This window comes from Plecotus auritus (assembly GCF_963455305.1).
Source record: "Plecotus auritus genome assembly, chromosome: 10".
Classification (NCBI taxonomy): domain Eukaryota; kingdom Metazoa; phylum Chordata; class Mammalia; order Chiroptera; family Vespertilionidae; genus Plecotus; species Plecotus auritus.
The window spans coordinates 47944039-47959842 of record NC_137785.1 but is presented as its reverse complement, the minus strand read 5'-3'; the positions used below and the strand labels follow the sequence as shown (position 1 = coordinate 47959842).

The 15804-nt window shown below is 47.0% G+C and overlaps 1 protein-coding gene across 2 annotated transcripts in view; it reads right to left on the bottom strand.

The window, feature by feature from the left end:
* Positions 1-4395: 4395 nt before the first annotated feature.
* The window catches only part of GFOD2 (Gfo/Idh/MocA-like oxidoreductase domain containing 2), a 39668-nt gene continuing 28259 nt past the window's right edge, over positions 4396-15804 (bottom strand). For both annotated transcript variants that reach the window (XM_080643606.1, XM_080643607.1), the window contains exon 3: positions 4396-5940. In XM_080643606.1, the coding sequence (XP_080499732.1) occupies positions 5042-5940 (899 nt within the window). In that variant the 3' untranslated portion in view covers positions 4396-5041. The remainder of the gene's footprint in view (positions 5941-15804) is intronic.

Genomic DNA, 15804 nt, shown 5'->3' with positions numbered 1-15804 from the left:
ACTTTGACTCCCCAAATAAGATGCCTAAAGAGGGAGAGCCTGGGCAGGGTGGAGAATTCCCCAGTGCAGGGTTTGAAGCCTCAAAAGTATAGATTCGTGGGCACTACCTCAGGTCTAACTGAATCAATCTGCAGGGGTGGGACCTGGTTCTGTGCATTTAAAGGCTCCTCAAATAAACCTGAAGATCAGACAGGATATAGTGAGGATGGGGAGGGATGTGATGAGGAACAGGGGGCAGAGAAAGGAAAGGGACTGTCAGGTCACAGAAGCAGGTGCTTGGCCTTGCTCCCTGTCTCCCAGGAAGGGGCTTGCATGTAGTCTGACTTTGAGGGGACCAACACTTGGGATACTCCCTCTGAAGTGGCAGTTTATTTGCCTGCCCCAAGACTGGCAGCTTTGGGAGGTTTTTTTTGTTAAACCACAGCTGGACCAGACTTTGCCCCCATAATGACCCCTAGTGACAGAGGATCAGTGCCTTTTTACTGGCAGGCAGGGGTGGTGGTGGAGGTGAATGGTCTCCCTGGAGTCTGACAGCCAAGCCACCAGATGACCATGACCACTGCTTCTCACCCGTAGGACTCTGGGAAGAGGCGGCCAGTGCTGGCCATTTTGAAAACCCTCATATCCAACTGCTTCCTGGTCCTCTGCATGTCCCCCTGACACCATAAACACAGGGAATTTCAAATGAATAATTTCTCCTCCCTCCAACCTGCTTTTCCTCCTGTATCTCATCTGCACAATGTTCAAGCCCAAATCCTTCAGCCCTTCACTTGGCTAGTTCACATGGACCTTTGAGAAACTAGGGGCACCTAGTTCCTGGCAAGCCAGCGTTGCCCTGCATTGTAGCACCCACATACTACGGCCCTTGTGTTTATTAACTGTCTTCAGGACTAGACTGTGAACTCCCCAAAGGCCCTTGTCATTGCATCACAGCTACCTAGCAGAGGACCCCCATAAAAGGTACCAAGAAGCCCGGCCGGCGTGGCTCAATGATTGAACCGCAGCCTAAGAACCAGGAAGTTGCTGTTTGTTTCCCGGTCAGGGCACATGCCCAGATTGTGGGCTCGATCCCCAATGTGGGGCATACAGGAGGCGGCCAATCAATGATTCTCGTCAACGATGTTTCTAACTCTCCCTCTCTGAAATAAAAAAAAGTGTATATATATACACGCAAGGGTAGGCCTTGCTTCCCTCTGACACCTGGGACCCGGGCTTCCCTTGCAGAAAGTTGTCTGGTCTAATTAGCATATTATGCTTTTATTATTATAGATACACATATACATACATATATATGTTTAAAAGGTACCTATACTTTTCCCGGGATAATGATTTGACTACCCCAGGGAATACTGTCCACAGGAACCATGCAGAATGAATACTTTCTCTAGGGATGAACATAGGTTCTCTGGGATTTTTTCAGAGGTAGAGAGCCCTTCAAGGTAACTGAGCTTGACCTCCTCACTTAATGGTTGAAGCCTGGAGAGAAATGGCTTTTTATGAGACCACATCCTGAACCTCAAGGAAGCTCTACCCTTTCCTGAGCCCTGCAGATCTGAGTACCCTGGGGCTCTCTGGCTAAGGTCTGACACAAGAAGGCCAAGCATCTGCTTTCCCTGTGTGGTCTCCAGGGCTGGAGGTATGGACCAACACTGATAAGCTCTGTTCCTTTCAACAGGTGAGGTAGGAAATAGTAACTATAGAAGACAATAACCTGTCTACATTTCTTGAGGCCTGCTACCTGACGGGCTTGTCTAGGCAGGGGGGGTGACAGTAGCCACAGAAAGGAACAAGTCACCACTACTCCTAGAAGCTCACTCCGAGGGAGAAATGCAGAAGCAGCATGATGCAAGCAGACACATGCTATGGAAGAGCTGAGGACAAAGACTGTGGGATCACAGGCAGTGGGGGTGCTGTCACTATGCCTAGGACAGTGGTCGGCAAACTGCGGCTCGCGAGCCGCGGTTTGCCGCTCTGTTGACTAATGAGTTTGCCGACCACTGGCCTAGGAACTAGTGAAGAGGCAGCCCTCCAGCCGATTCCTGGAGAGTTGGGTGGCCTTCCAGGCAGAGGACATGACAGGGATGAAGCCTTGCTGGTATGGAAGATGCCAGCCGCATGCAGGAGGGCCACTTAGCACGGCTGAAGCAGAGCATGGCCATCAGGAGGCCAGGTTGGGTGAGTCTGAGAGTGATGAGGGGTGTAGGCAAGGAAGGATCTTGGCCTGACATTTTGGAGAGGTTCTTAGGGCAGCTGTGTGAAGGACAGAATGAGAAAGGGAGACTGGGGACACCGAGGTGGAGATTGCTGTCACTGTCTGGGTCTGAGGCCTAGATTTGGCTGGGGGTTGGAAAATAAGCAACAGGTATTTTGGAAGTTCTCTTCTGGTTGCTGTAACAGAGAGGAAAAAGTTGACTGCACTTTCAATGGCTTGGAAAAACTTTATTTACTTTGACTCAAAGAAGATCCTGAGTTTGTGACACAGGTTCTGGGAGGTGATGCTGCCTTCCTCCAGGAGGGGGCGATGCAGGACAAGCCTGGAACCTGCTGCAGGCTGTTACCCGTGGGGACCAAAACACTGCTGGCTTCCTTGACCACAGGCATCTAGCTACTTCAAGGTTCATTTCCTCCCTGGGGCCAACCCAAGAGATATGACAGTTAAAGAAGTGTAAGGAGTGGCCATGGACTCAGGGAGTGCTGACAAAGGATCTGAGACCTTCATCAAAGCAGCTCTGCACTCAGCCCCTGCAGTCTGCCCCTGGCTTCGGGAACACATCTTTGTAAACAAGGGGTTTGCTGCTGAGCCCTATAAACCCTAAGTAGTGCCACTGTGAGTCAGCAATGTGACCCTTAAGTAGGAGCATCAGAGTCAAAGAGAACAGATGCATGTGCGTTCTCGGCCAATTCCCAAATTTAGGATGGATCTCAACATCCTAGTAACACAGCGGGACTGACCTGGAGCTGAGGTGGTGGTCCCTGGGAGAAAGGTGGGCAGGGGGGTGGGGGGGCAGCCTCTCTTTCAGCTCTACTAGTGCCCTGCCTGGTGGGGCTCTCTCTACAGTCCACCTCCTCGGTCAGGCCAGGCTGAGATTCTTGCTGCAGGGAGGGGGCAGTAATCTGGATGGGGATCTAAGAGAGGAGGGGCCAACCCAAGAAATATGATAGTTAAAGGGCACTGGGAGTCTGAGGAGACACAAGTGCTAGAGAAAGAGTAGTTCAGGGTCAGGCTGCATCATCAAAAGACCCTGACCAGGCTCCTGACCACGTCACTTATAACTTACAGGAGGCAAGTAACTTGGCTCTTCTCTGCCTCAGTTTTCTGATCTGAATATGACAGTATTAATATTAGCACCTTATGGAGTGATTTGGATGTTAAATAATATGCATAAAACGTCTATGCTAGGGGGCCCAGCATGCAAAAAACGTCTTCCAGTCCTGGCCAGTGTTGTTAAGTGGTTAGAGCATCAGCCTTGTGCACTGAAAGGTCACAGGTTTGATACCTGGCCACCAATGGATGTGTCTCTCTCATATCAATGTCTCTCTCTCTCTCCCATTCCCTCCCTCCCTTCTACTCTCTTTGATAAGCAATGAAAAAACTATCCTTGGGTGAGGATTAACAAAAACAAACAAACAAAAGCATACTCCAACACTTGTCAACTCACAGAGACAAGGTATAAAACCAGGGCAATACAGGAAACAGGCTGGATGACTTTTATAAGGGGTGCCAAGAGGAAGATGGAGCCCACCCTCTGTCTTTCTCTTTCTGGCAAGGAGCCCAGGGCAGGGCAGGGGTGGTTAGAGAAGGGAAAAGTTTGGTCCAGGCATAATCCTGGCAGGCTGGCAGTGGAAACCAAGCACATGTCCCTCCCCCCTCCCCCCTCCCCACTGACTGACATGGCTAAAAGGCTGTCCCTGTGTAGAACAGTTAATAAATGCATGTTTGGGGACTGGTGGAGCCTTCCTCCTCAAGTTCATCCTGTCCAGCCCGCTTGGGACCATTCCTCACCTCCCCTCTCCCAGGGCTCCCCTGGAGCCAACTTCACAGTTTTAAGAACAGAACTCCTCTGGACCTGCAGCCCAGGAAGGCCCCACACTCTCCCACTATCTCTCTGGACCAGCAGGCCTGACAGCTCCCCATCAGGAAGTCTTGAGTCTTATTTTCTGAGGAAAGACACTTCTTTGGAGGGCTCCTGGGATATGGGGACGAGGGAAGAAGCTGGGAGATAAGGGCAGGTGGTGGCAGGAGCCTGTGTGGCCCACCAGACAGTGATGGATCTGGAGGTCAGAGCTGCTGTGGAGTCACCAGAAAAGATGAAAATATAAACAATCTACAGCAATAAACAGGCCTTTCATTACTAAAGAAACCTAACTGACCAAACAGCCAACAACCATGTGCCATCGTGTCAGAGTTTGATTTATTAACATTTATCAGATGTTCCAGAGTTCTCCCTTGTCTTCTCTCTGCCAAATCAAGGGCCCTCTGCTCTAGTCAACAGCCCCTGAGAGCTCTCCTAATGAATACCCCCTCCTATCCACCAGGGAAGGGGCAGCCTGAAATCTGGAAGGGTCTAGTCATGTGGGAGAAAGGGAGGTGCGGATCCCTGAGGGAGCCTTGCTGTCCTCACCACTCCTGAGATGCCCCAAGCCCAAGAAGGGCATGGAAACAAGGCTTTTTGTCATTTTCCTCAGGACTGAGGAATCAGCCAAACTGGGACCACAGATATGCTAAAGAAGCCCCCAAGTCAAGCTTTTGCTCGCCTTGCTCACCAGCACTAACTACACAGAGACCTGGCAGCAGCTCTGCCTCTTGCACACTGTGCTAGCCCACAGGCATGGCAACAGGAACATCACCGCCCTGCAGCTCTGGGCAGTGAGGAAGTGCTGGAGGGGTGTTTTACTGGGGCCACCTTGGACTTCACCTGGACCCTACCCATGTTGACTTCTTACATGAATGTCACTGTCTATGCTATAGCCAAGGCCTTCCATCTTGCTCCTGGTCCCTCCTTGGCCCCTGTGCCCTATGACAGGGAACCCATGTACAGGCTCACAGGTTATTCCGCTGGAGCGCCTCACACAGGTTCTGGTTGGCATCGGGTTCCTCCGTCAGCACCTCCACAGCCTCCCATTCCCCAGATCGGCTGGACCTTTTGATGGCGTCCACCACACTCTGCATGTACAACCCATCCTCAAATGAGGCGGCCATGGAGACGGGGGTGTGGTCCCATGTGCGGCGGTCCCCCTGCCCCTGGAAGGACTCCCGCAGGGCCTGCACCATGTAGACCATGCCCTTCAGGTAGAGCAGTGGGACATCCTGGGGCCCCTGCTCAGGCAGCCCTGCGCCCACAGCCAATGAGTCCCTCAGCAGCAGCTCCTCCTGTGTGGCAGAGTTCTTCTGCCCATAGAGGTCAGCTCCCCGGGCAACAAGGCGTCCTGCAGAGCCCACCACCATGACCTCATGCACAAAGGCACCTGGCATGTTGAAGTTGAGTGTTACTGTGCTGCACACCCCCCCACCCATGAGCATCTGGAAGAAACAGAAGTCATCGCTGGTGACATGCCGGATGCCACGAATGGCTGCATTCTGCCTCACAAAGGTCTTGAGGAGCCCGTGGACCTTCTCAGCTCTTTGGCCAGTCAGGTGGGTCAGCAGGTCCACAATGTAGGTGCCCATGGTGTGCAGGCCTCCACCGCCCATGAGCTCGTCACAGATCCAGCCGTAGTTGGGGCTGAGCAGGCTGCCTGAGTAGACGCGGGCATCGCAGATCATCACTGCACCCACATAGTGCTCGGCAATCAGCTGCTTCATGCGCACAAAGGCAGGCAGGAAGCGCAGCACGTTCCCCACCAGGCTCATCAGCTGCGGGTAGTAGCGAGAGGCTGTCACCATCCGGAAGGCATCCACTGAGGTTGCTGCCTTCTCACAAACCACATTCTTCCCAATACCTGAGAATAAAACATAGTAGGAAATCTCTAAGTTCCAAGGGGTTTACACTGGGAGGGAAATGTATTTCTCGAAGGTAGATGGACTCTGGAAAGTCTCTTATGAGACCAGATGATGGCCTCGGACAAGAGGAAAGACTTCAGCTTGGATGAAAATGGTACCCAGTGTCTGGGACTGTAGAAAGAGTTATGAGCTGGAGAAAGAGGAGTAACTTCTTAAGGGAAAATGAAAGGAGTAGAGGCACAAGGCACAAGCCAGGAGGAGGAAGCAGAGGTGGTGCGATGGTAATTTTATGTGTCAATTTGCCTAGGCTATGGTGTCCATCAAATACCTCTGGACATTGCTGGGAAGGTAGTTTTATATGTGACTGACATTTAAACCAGTAGACTTTGAATAGAGTAGATTACCCTCCATAATGTAGGTGGGCCTCACCCAATCAGTTGAAGAGCTTAAGAAAAAAGACTGAGGTTTCCTGAAGTGGAAGAAATTCTGCTTCCAGACTCAAGTCTGCAACATCAACTTTTGCTGGGATTTCCATATTGTTGTCATGCCCTGTGGATTTCAGCTTTGTCAGCTCCTACAATCACATGAGCCAATTCCTTAAACTAAATCTCTATCCACACCCCTCCCTCCAATATATCCTACTGGTTCTGTTTCTTTGGAGAACACTGCCTAATTTAAGTGGGCTGGAGAGGTAGACATACTTCTTGGACATGCTTATATACTTTTAAAAAATATATATACTTTTATTGATTTCAGAGAGGAAGGGAGATGGGGAGAGAGGTAGAAACATCAATGACAAGAGAGAATCACTGATCAGCTGCCTCCTGCACGCCCCACACTGGGGATCAAGCCCGCAACCTGGGCATGTGCCCTTGACCGGAATCGAACCCAGGACCCTTCGGTCTGCAGGCCAAAACTCTACCCACTGAGCCAAACCGGCCAGGGCATGCTTATGTACTTTTATGCATTTATTAGATCACCAGCTTTGGGCAAGAGAATCTATATTTTAGGCGATGGGCTTTGCACTGTCAGGTGTAACTGCAGAAAGGGCGCTAAGACTCCCTGCAGATTGTTCTTTGGAAACACTGGTTCAGTAAGTTAGTGTAGTCAAAAGGCCAGAAAATGCTTGGCTCCAATAGGAGGGGAAAGGGAGTGAAAACATCCGTTCTGCCCTCATGCCCATTCTGAGTCCACTGAAGCTGGAAGGCATTCCAAGAGCAAAACAAAGCTAGACAAAACCCAAGGAGAGCCTGAGACTGAGCAGCTTACTTCCATGTGAGGGACCAGAAGAGATCAACGTTCCTCCATGTTTTAAAATGAAAGTTCACGAGGGTATGAGCAGCCGTAAGACACCAACACCTGGGGTACGCCTGTGAGGTTGGGGTGGTTCAATTAAAAAGTAGTGCTATGCTATTACCCTTGAATAAAAAAACTTACAAAGTCCAAGAAGTGGTATGGACTAGACACACACACAGGTGCAGATGGCAGGATCAGGGAAGGCTTCACAGGGGAGTGAGGTTCCAGGGAGCATAAGGGGGGAAAGGCATCCAGACAGAGGGAACTGCATGTGCAAAGGCACAGAGGTAAGAAAGGGCCAAGAGTTAAGATTCCTAAAGTCCTGTGTGTACACCAGGAACTTGGCTGAAGGGGATACACAGGGCCTATAAGCAATGTGGGAAATCGAACTGTATCACTCACAGAGACATTCAAGGGAGAGGGGTAAGTTTGGGGGTAGAATCCAAAATTGAGCTCTTAATACTCCCCTTCCCATGTCTTCCCCAACTCAGTCAATAGCAACTCCAGTCACCCAGTTTCTCAAGCCAAAGTCACTGGAGTCATCTCTCACATCCATTTTTTTTTTTTTTTCCAGAGGAAGGGGATGGGGAGGAGCACCAATGTAAGAGAGCAACATCAATCAGTTGTCTCCCACATGCACCCCAACTTGGGATGAAACACCTGGGTATGTGCCCTGACAGGTATCAAACCTGCCACCTTTTAGTGTATGGGACGATGTTCAACCAATGCTTCCTCACACTCATAGGATTTTAGGATTAGGGACAGGAGAATCACAACATAGGGTGAGAATTTGGCCACTTGGCTGCAGAACACATATGACTGCCCAGGAAAGCAATGAGGATATTAGATCCTCATACACAAGCACCCCATCTGAGAGTTGTAGCTCTGGCCAAACAGAGGCTTCTTGCTGTAACTATTCACTTCAGTGGGTGGACACTGCAGTGTGGGGAGAAGAGGTGGGTGTGAAGGAAGAGGACTTCTGAGAGTTTGGTGGTGATAAAACTAGGATAAGTAATCTCTGTTTCATGCCAGGAGAGGTTGGGGAAGGGGGAGATACTCCCTTCTTGAGCCCGAACCATAGAGAGCTCTTGAACTCAGGAACCAGCAGTACTATCAGTGTGGGAGCTAAAGGCCATTTATATATATATATATATATTTTAAAATTGATTTCAGAGAGGAAGGGAGGGAGAGAGATAGAAACATCAGTGATGAGAGAGAATCACTGTTTGGCTGCCTCCTGCACACCCCTTACTGGGGGGGTGGAGATCAAGCCCGCAACCAGGGCATGTGCCCTTGGCCAGAATCGAACCTGGGACCCTTTAGTCTGCAGGCTGATGCTCTATGCACTGAGCCAAACTCACTAGGGCTAAAGGCCATTTTGAGTTAAATAAGCTCCTGCAGGCCAGCTACATGAGGTCTTACCTTTAAGAAGACTTGGGTGGCCTCGAAAGACTTGCTTACTTAAGTTTATCTAGCTTTCCTGCTAGCAAGTCAAAGGATTAGCGAAGCCGAAAACTGCTTTCTGTCTCCTGGGAATGGGGAAAGCATGGATGTTGAGTGCCTATTAGCTCACATCTCCTGTGGGGTGAGCAAGTTTCATGCTGCAAGCCTCTTCAGCTCGTAATACCCAGAAGAGTTAGGAGTGAAGTGCCCTTGAGCACCAGAGGCCCAGGGAAGCTGCCTGACCAGCATTTCGTTCTCTAGTAACGCACCACAGGTTCACAGCTCTGGGACCACAACACCTCTGTGTCCCTATCTAGAGGTGTGGGACTAGATCAATGACTTCAAACAGCAGGGTAGAGAAGCAGTCCAGGAAAAGCAACACTTTTGTGTTTTTATAAAATCCAGGGAATATCTCTATGTATTTTAAAACATAAAAGGGACTTCTACTAGAGAAGTAACTTTGAAAGCACTAGACTGAGTCACTCTTGCTCACAGCCCCTCTACACCCTTTCCTGGGTCACAGTCCCATGTTGGCTCCATACCTCACACCAGTAGACTGGGCTCACATGGGTAGAATTTGTGAATGTCTTCATTCACCCTGTGTGCTAGGCCTTGTATCAAACTCTGGGGATACAACATCGGGCATAGTCTCTACCTTCAGACAACTTACAATTTAGTAGAGAGATAGTCATTGATCAAATTATCATATAAATACACATAGAACTGCACCTGTAATAAATGCCATGAATGATATAAATGGTAATATGAAAGCATATAGCAGGGAACTGACCTGGACTGGGGCTCAGGGAAGGTATCTCAAGGGACTGGTGTTCTTGGGATTAAATTATCTGGGTCAGGCTGCTTGAGGAATGATCTCTTGTTATCTCAAGAGCCTGTGGGGAAAGAGTTGGCAAACGCAGTGTTTTTCTAATGAAGCATATAAGTGCCAAGAACTGGGCACAGAAACTTACCTTTTAGTGACAGTTTTAAGAAAACATTCAACTGTGGCAAAGATGTTAGGGCACTTTGCACATTAAAATATAGTTTTTTGAACTGAGAAATAAAACATGTCAGGATTCCACCCTCTCCTTTAAGGAATTCATAGGAAAGATTTAAGGATAAAATTTGTAGAAGAAATGAAAAAAGAAAAAGAAAAAAAGGTAAAACAAAAGCAGAAAATAAGATGCCACAGAGAGAGCTGTAATATGAAAAGAATATCAATGGAGGATCAGTCCACAAATTAATTTTAGGAAAAACTAATAAAAATGAGGGCAAGAAACAGTCTTTATGGCCTTATAAGTCAGGTAACAATATAATGATCTAATAAGCAGAGGAAAATGCAATTCTGCCCACAGCATTAAGACTTAGTAAGAGCTGAAACCGGTTTGGCTCAGTGGATAGAGCGTCAGCCTGCGGACTGAAAGGTCCCAGGTTCGATTCCCGTCAAGGGCATGTACCTTGGTTACGGGCACATCCCCAGTAGGAGGTGTGCAGGAGGCAGCTGATCAATGTTTCTCTCTCATCGATGTTTCTAACTCTCTATCCCTCTCCCTTCCTCTCTGTAAAATATCAATAAAATATATTTAAAAAAAAAAAGACTTAGTAAGAAGTCGCAAATCAATAAAGGCGATACATCACATAAACCAGGGGTCCTCAAACTTTTTAAACAGGGGGCCAGTTCACTGTCCCTCAGACCGTTGGAGGGCTGGACTATAGTTAAAAAAAAACAAACTATGAACAAATTCCTATGTGCACTGCGGGCCCGGGACGAGTCGGCTGCTAAGCAGCACAGGCAGCGGCACCCGGTGGGCCGGATAAATGTCCTCGGCGGGCCGCATGTGGCCCGCGGGCTGTAGTTTGAGGACCCCTGTCATAAACAAACTGAAAGAGAAAAATCACTTGATCGTATCAATAGATGCAGAAAAATCATTCGACAAAATCCAACACCAATTTTATTTATTTATTTTTAAATTTATTTCAGAGAGGAAGGGAGAGGGAGAGATAGAAACATCAATGATGAGAGAGAATCACTGGTCTGGCTATCTTCTGCCTGCCCCCTATTGGGGACCAAGTCTGCAACCTGGGCATGTGCCCTTGACCAGAATCGAACCCGGGACATTTCAGTCCACAGGCTGATGCCCTATCCACTGAGCCAAACCAGCTAGGGCCCAATACCAATTTTTGATAAAAACTCTCAGCAAAGTGGGAATAGAGGGAGCATATCTCAACATGATAAAGGCCATATATGACAAACCTATAGTCAACATCATACTCAATGGGCAAAAACTGAAAGCATTTCCCCTAAGAACAGGAACAAGACAGGGATGTCCGCTTTCACCACTTATTCATCATAGTACTGTAAATCCTAGCCACAGCGATCAGACAAGAAGAAATAAAAGGCATCCAAATGAGGAAACTCTCATTATTCGCAGATGACATATTGTATATAGAAAACCCTAAATACCCCAACAAAAAACTACTAGATTTAATAAATGAATTTGGCAATGTAGCAGGACACAAAAATTGACAGCTTTTTTTTCCTTTTAATATTTTTATTGATTTCAGAGAGGGAGAAGGAGAGAGATAGAAACTTCAATGATGAGAGAGAATCATCGATCAGATGCCTCCTGCACGCCCCACACTGGGGATCAAGCCCGAAACCTGGGCATGTGCCCTGACCAAGAATCGAACTGTGATCTCCTGGTTCATAGGTTGGTGCTCAACCACTGAGCCATGCAGGCCAGGCTCAATGGCTTTTTTATACACCAATAATGAATTCTCAGAAAGAGAAACTAAACAAACAATCACATTTACCATTGCAACAAAAAAAATTAAGATACTTAGGAATAAACTTAACCAGGAGGCAAAAGACCTGTACTCGGAAAACTATAGGATGTTGAAAAAAGAGATAGAGGGCCAAAACCGGTTTGGCTCAGTGGAAAGAGCGTCGGCCTGCGGACTGAAGGGTCCCGGGTTCGATTCCGGTCGGGGGCATGTACCTTGGTTGCGGGCACATCTCCAGTGGGAGGTGTGCAGGAGGCAGCTGATCGATGTTTCTCTCTCATCGATGTTTCTAGCTTTCTATCCCTCTCCCTTCCTCTCTGTGAAATATCAATAAAATATATTTAAAAAAAAAAAAAAAAAAAAAAAAAAAAAAAAGAGATAGAGGAAGATATAAACAAGTGGAAGAATATATACTGTGTTCATGGATTGGTAGAATCAACATCATCAAAACGACAATCAGGTACAATCTCACACCTGTCAGAAATGCTGCCATCAACAAATCAACAAATGACAAGGGCTGGCGAGGATATGGAGAAAAGGGAACCCAAGTTCACTGCTGGTGGGAATGCAGACTGATGCAACCATTATGGAAAACAGTATGGTGTTTTCTCAAAAAATTAAATATGAATCTGCCATTTGATCCAGTGATCCCACTTCTAAGAATATATCCCAAGAAACCCGAAACACCAATTAGAAAGAATGTATGTACCTCTATGTTCATAGCAACACAATTTACAAAAGCTATGATCTCAAAACAGCCCAAGTGCCCATCAGTAGATGAGTGGATAAAAAAAGCTGTGGTACATTTACACCATGGAATACTATGCAGCAGTAAAAAAGAAGAATCTCTTCCCCTTTGAGACAGCATGGAGGGACCTGGAGAGGATCATGCTAAACGAAATAAGTCAGTTAGAGAAAGACAAGTATCACATGATCTCACTCATATGTGGAATCTAAGTAATAAAATAAACAGATGAATGGAGTGGATCCAGAGGCATGGAAGCATGGAACAGAGTGAGGAAATCTCAGAGGGAAGGTGGGGGAGGGTGGGTGGGTGGGAGGTAATCAACCAAAGTCCTTGAATGCATATATGCATAACCCATGGCCACAGACAATAGGGTGCTGAAGGCCTGGGGTGGGAGAGGGGTTGGGGGCAGGCTGGAGGGGGCCAATAGATGGGAAAAGGGGACATGTAATACTTTCAACAATTCAGAATTATAAAAAAAAACAACAACTTAGTGAGAAGTAAACTTCACATTCCTGGACCTCAGTTTCTGTAACTGAAAATGAAGAGAGTGGATTAGATCAGCGACTCTCCATCCTTAGTGTGCATCAGAACTGAAGGATTGTTTAACAGATGGTCAGGCCTCACCCTAGATGTAGAAGGTCTGGGATGGGGCCTGAGAATCTGGATGTATAACAAGTTCCCAGGTCATGCTCATGCTCTTGGTTCAGGGACCACACTTTGAGAACCATTGGATTAAACACTCCTTCCATGGCCCCTGCTGGCCCATGAGTTCCAGAAGAAAATACAGTTCTACAAGTATTATGAAAGTTTTAGGAAAATCTTAATCTGTGTCATATATATCCTTAATAGAGGCCCGGTGCACAGGATTCATGCACTAGTGGGGGCATGGCCTGAGGAGATCGGCTCACTGTGAGAGCGCCAACTCATCCTGATCAGCCGAGTGGCTGTGGACCTACCCACTGAGGGAGTGCACTGACCACCAGGGGGCAGCTCCTGCGTTGAGCGTCTGTCCCCTGGTGGTCAGTGCCTGTCATAGCGACTGGTCGTTCTGCTGTTCAATCGATTTGTATATTAGGCTTTTACTATATAGGATAGGTGCAAATCTGTATCAGTGCTGTATGCCTCACATTACTGCTTAAGTCTCCATGACTTAACTTTTACGAAGACTTACCTTTTACAATGCTTAGCATAGCACAATGCCAGAGGATTTGTAACTAGAGGCTTTAGATGAAGATAAACTTTTCAATGGTTCAAGATCTGAAAGAGCTAATCTAAAATTAGAGTACTTCAATAGCTGTAGAGCTAAATATGTTTTTTTAAAATTATTTTATTATTTATCTGTTTGTTTTTCAACATCTTTTTTCTTTTTTTTTAAATTATATTTTATCGATTTTTACAGAGAGGAAGGGAGAGGGATAGAGAGTTAGAAACATCGATCAGCTGCCTCCTGTACACTCCCCACTGGGGATGTACCCGCAACCAAGGTACATGCCCTTGACTGGAATCGAACCTGGGACCCTTCAGTTTGAAGGCCAACACTCTATCCACTGAGCCAAACCAGTTAGGGCCTTTTTCTTTTTTTTAAACCTCACCCAAGGGTATTTTTCCATTGATTTTTAGAGAGACTGGAAGAGAGAGGGAAAGACAGAGAGAAATATCGATGTGAGAGAAACATCGATTGGTTGCCTCTTGCACTCGCCCTGGAACCTGCAACCAAGATACATGCCCTTTACCAGAACTGAACCTGGGACCCTTCAGTCCGCAGGCCACGCTCTATCCACTGAGCCAAACTGGCCACGGCTAAATATGTTGTGTTTTTTTAAGCTCTAAAAAGATTGAGGATCTAAAGTTTAGACAGCCCAATAACAGGAAAGAAAAAAAGAAACATATGTGGGAAAAGCACAGAAAATATACTCTCTTGCATATATATATAGATTCATACATGGGGGCACACAGGTAGAATGGCAGTGAGGGTCTTTTGGGATATTGGCTCTGAGGACCTTTAAATACATTGTACAGGAAACCTTTCCCTTGTAATGTGATGCCAGTGTCTTTCTTGGTCAGCATTTGCAGGAAGTCATATATCATGCTGGAAAGGCTGAATGATGCCCCTATTTTACCCTCATTTCACAGTGGCCCACAGAGATTGAAAGGGACAGAACTAGGACCAGAAATGGGGTCTGAGGTCAAGGTCAGTTTGGTGTTCTGCATATAGCAGTTCATATAACCACACCGTCCTTTGGGAAAACTAGAGGAGTTCTTCTGGCCTCTTCCATATATGTTTAAGAGAAGTCAGAATTCTCACTAAAAAAAAAGGGAAAGCATTTGTTTTCACAACAATCTCAGTGATTCCTTTGGGGCCTGAGTGGGCAGTGCCTGAGGGACATGGGCTCTCCCAGGCCCACCAACTCCTGGGATCATGTACCACCAAGGACACTCATTCACACCTCTTCCTGACAACAGAGACATGGAGAGAAAGCCAATGACCCTGCTTCACCAAGGGCTAGGACACAAGATTCTAGAAGTTTCCGATCATTCCTGTACTTCCTGCACATTCCTGTTTATATTAAATGGCCCAAAGTCAGCATTTTCCCATACCAGGATCCTGAAAATAGCAGCCTTGTGGCCAAAGAATCCTGGAATTTTGCCTTTCTTCCTACAGAGCTCGGAAATGGTTTCTGTGGGGACCCTAAAATTCAAGAAGCCTCTAGATTTCTGCCTTTGGACATACCTGGCCCCACGAACCTGCATTCATGCCACACAGGATGGCAAAAAGTCAAGCAGCCATGGTAGCTCGATTCACCTTGAAACAGCCCTCTGTTAAAGTGTTGGCTTAGGTCTACTTTTAAACTCAATCTGGGAGCCATTCATTATCTGCCTTCCTAAGAATTAGAGCCAATGAACAGTTCCAAATGTTACACATCCTCAGAGAGAGAGAGAGAGAGAGAGCTCTTTGGAAAAGAAAGCCAGCCACCTGTAATTTTTGGTCAAAATTTACATGCCTCAAATCAACAACTAGATAGATGCATGTTCTCACTCATTCAATGAACATTTATCCTTCCCTACCCATTGGGCCAAAAGTAACAAACACCCTCTAACCTGAGAACAAGGAAAAAACAAAAAACAAAGCCTTGGACCCTCCACCATGGTAGTGGCCAGGTGTGGTGGTCAGCCAAGACACAGGGACCTTCGACTGCATTCGAGAAACACTTGGTTCCTATCAAATTATAATAATTATTCTGTCAATTAATTATATGCTACCTGAATTATTACTTAAGTCTTTTCTCATTTATCTTGTAATGTGCGTTATTTCTAGGCTCTTCAATTGGACTGTGAAATCTGAAGGTAAGGAGAGCTCTCTGATCCAACCTCACTTTGTTTTTTGTTTTTTTTTAATATATTTTATTGATTTTTACAGAGAGGAAGGGAGAGGGACAGAGAGCCAGAAACATCGATGAGAGAGAAACATCCATCAGCTGCCTCCTGCACACCTCCCACTGGAGATGTGCCCGCAACCAAGGCACATGCCCTTGACCGGAATCGAACCCGGGACCCTTCAGTCCGCAGGCCGACGCTCTATCCACTGAGCCAA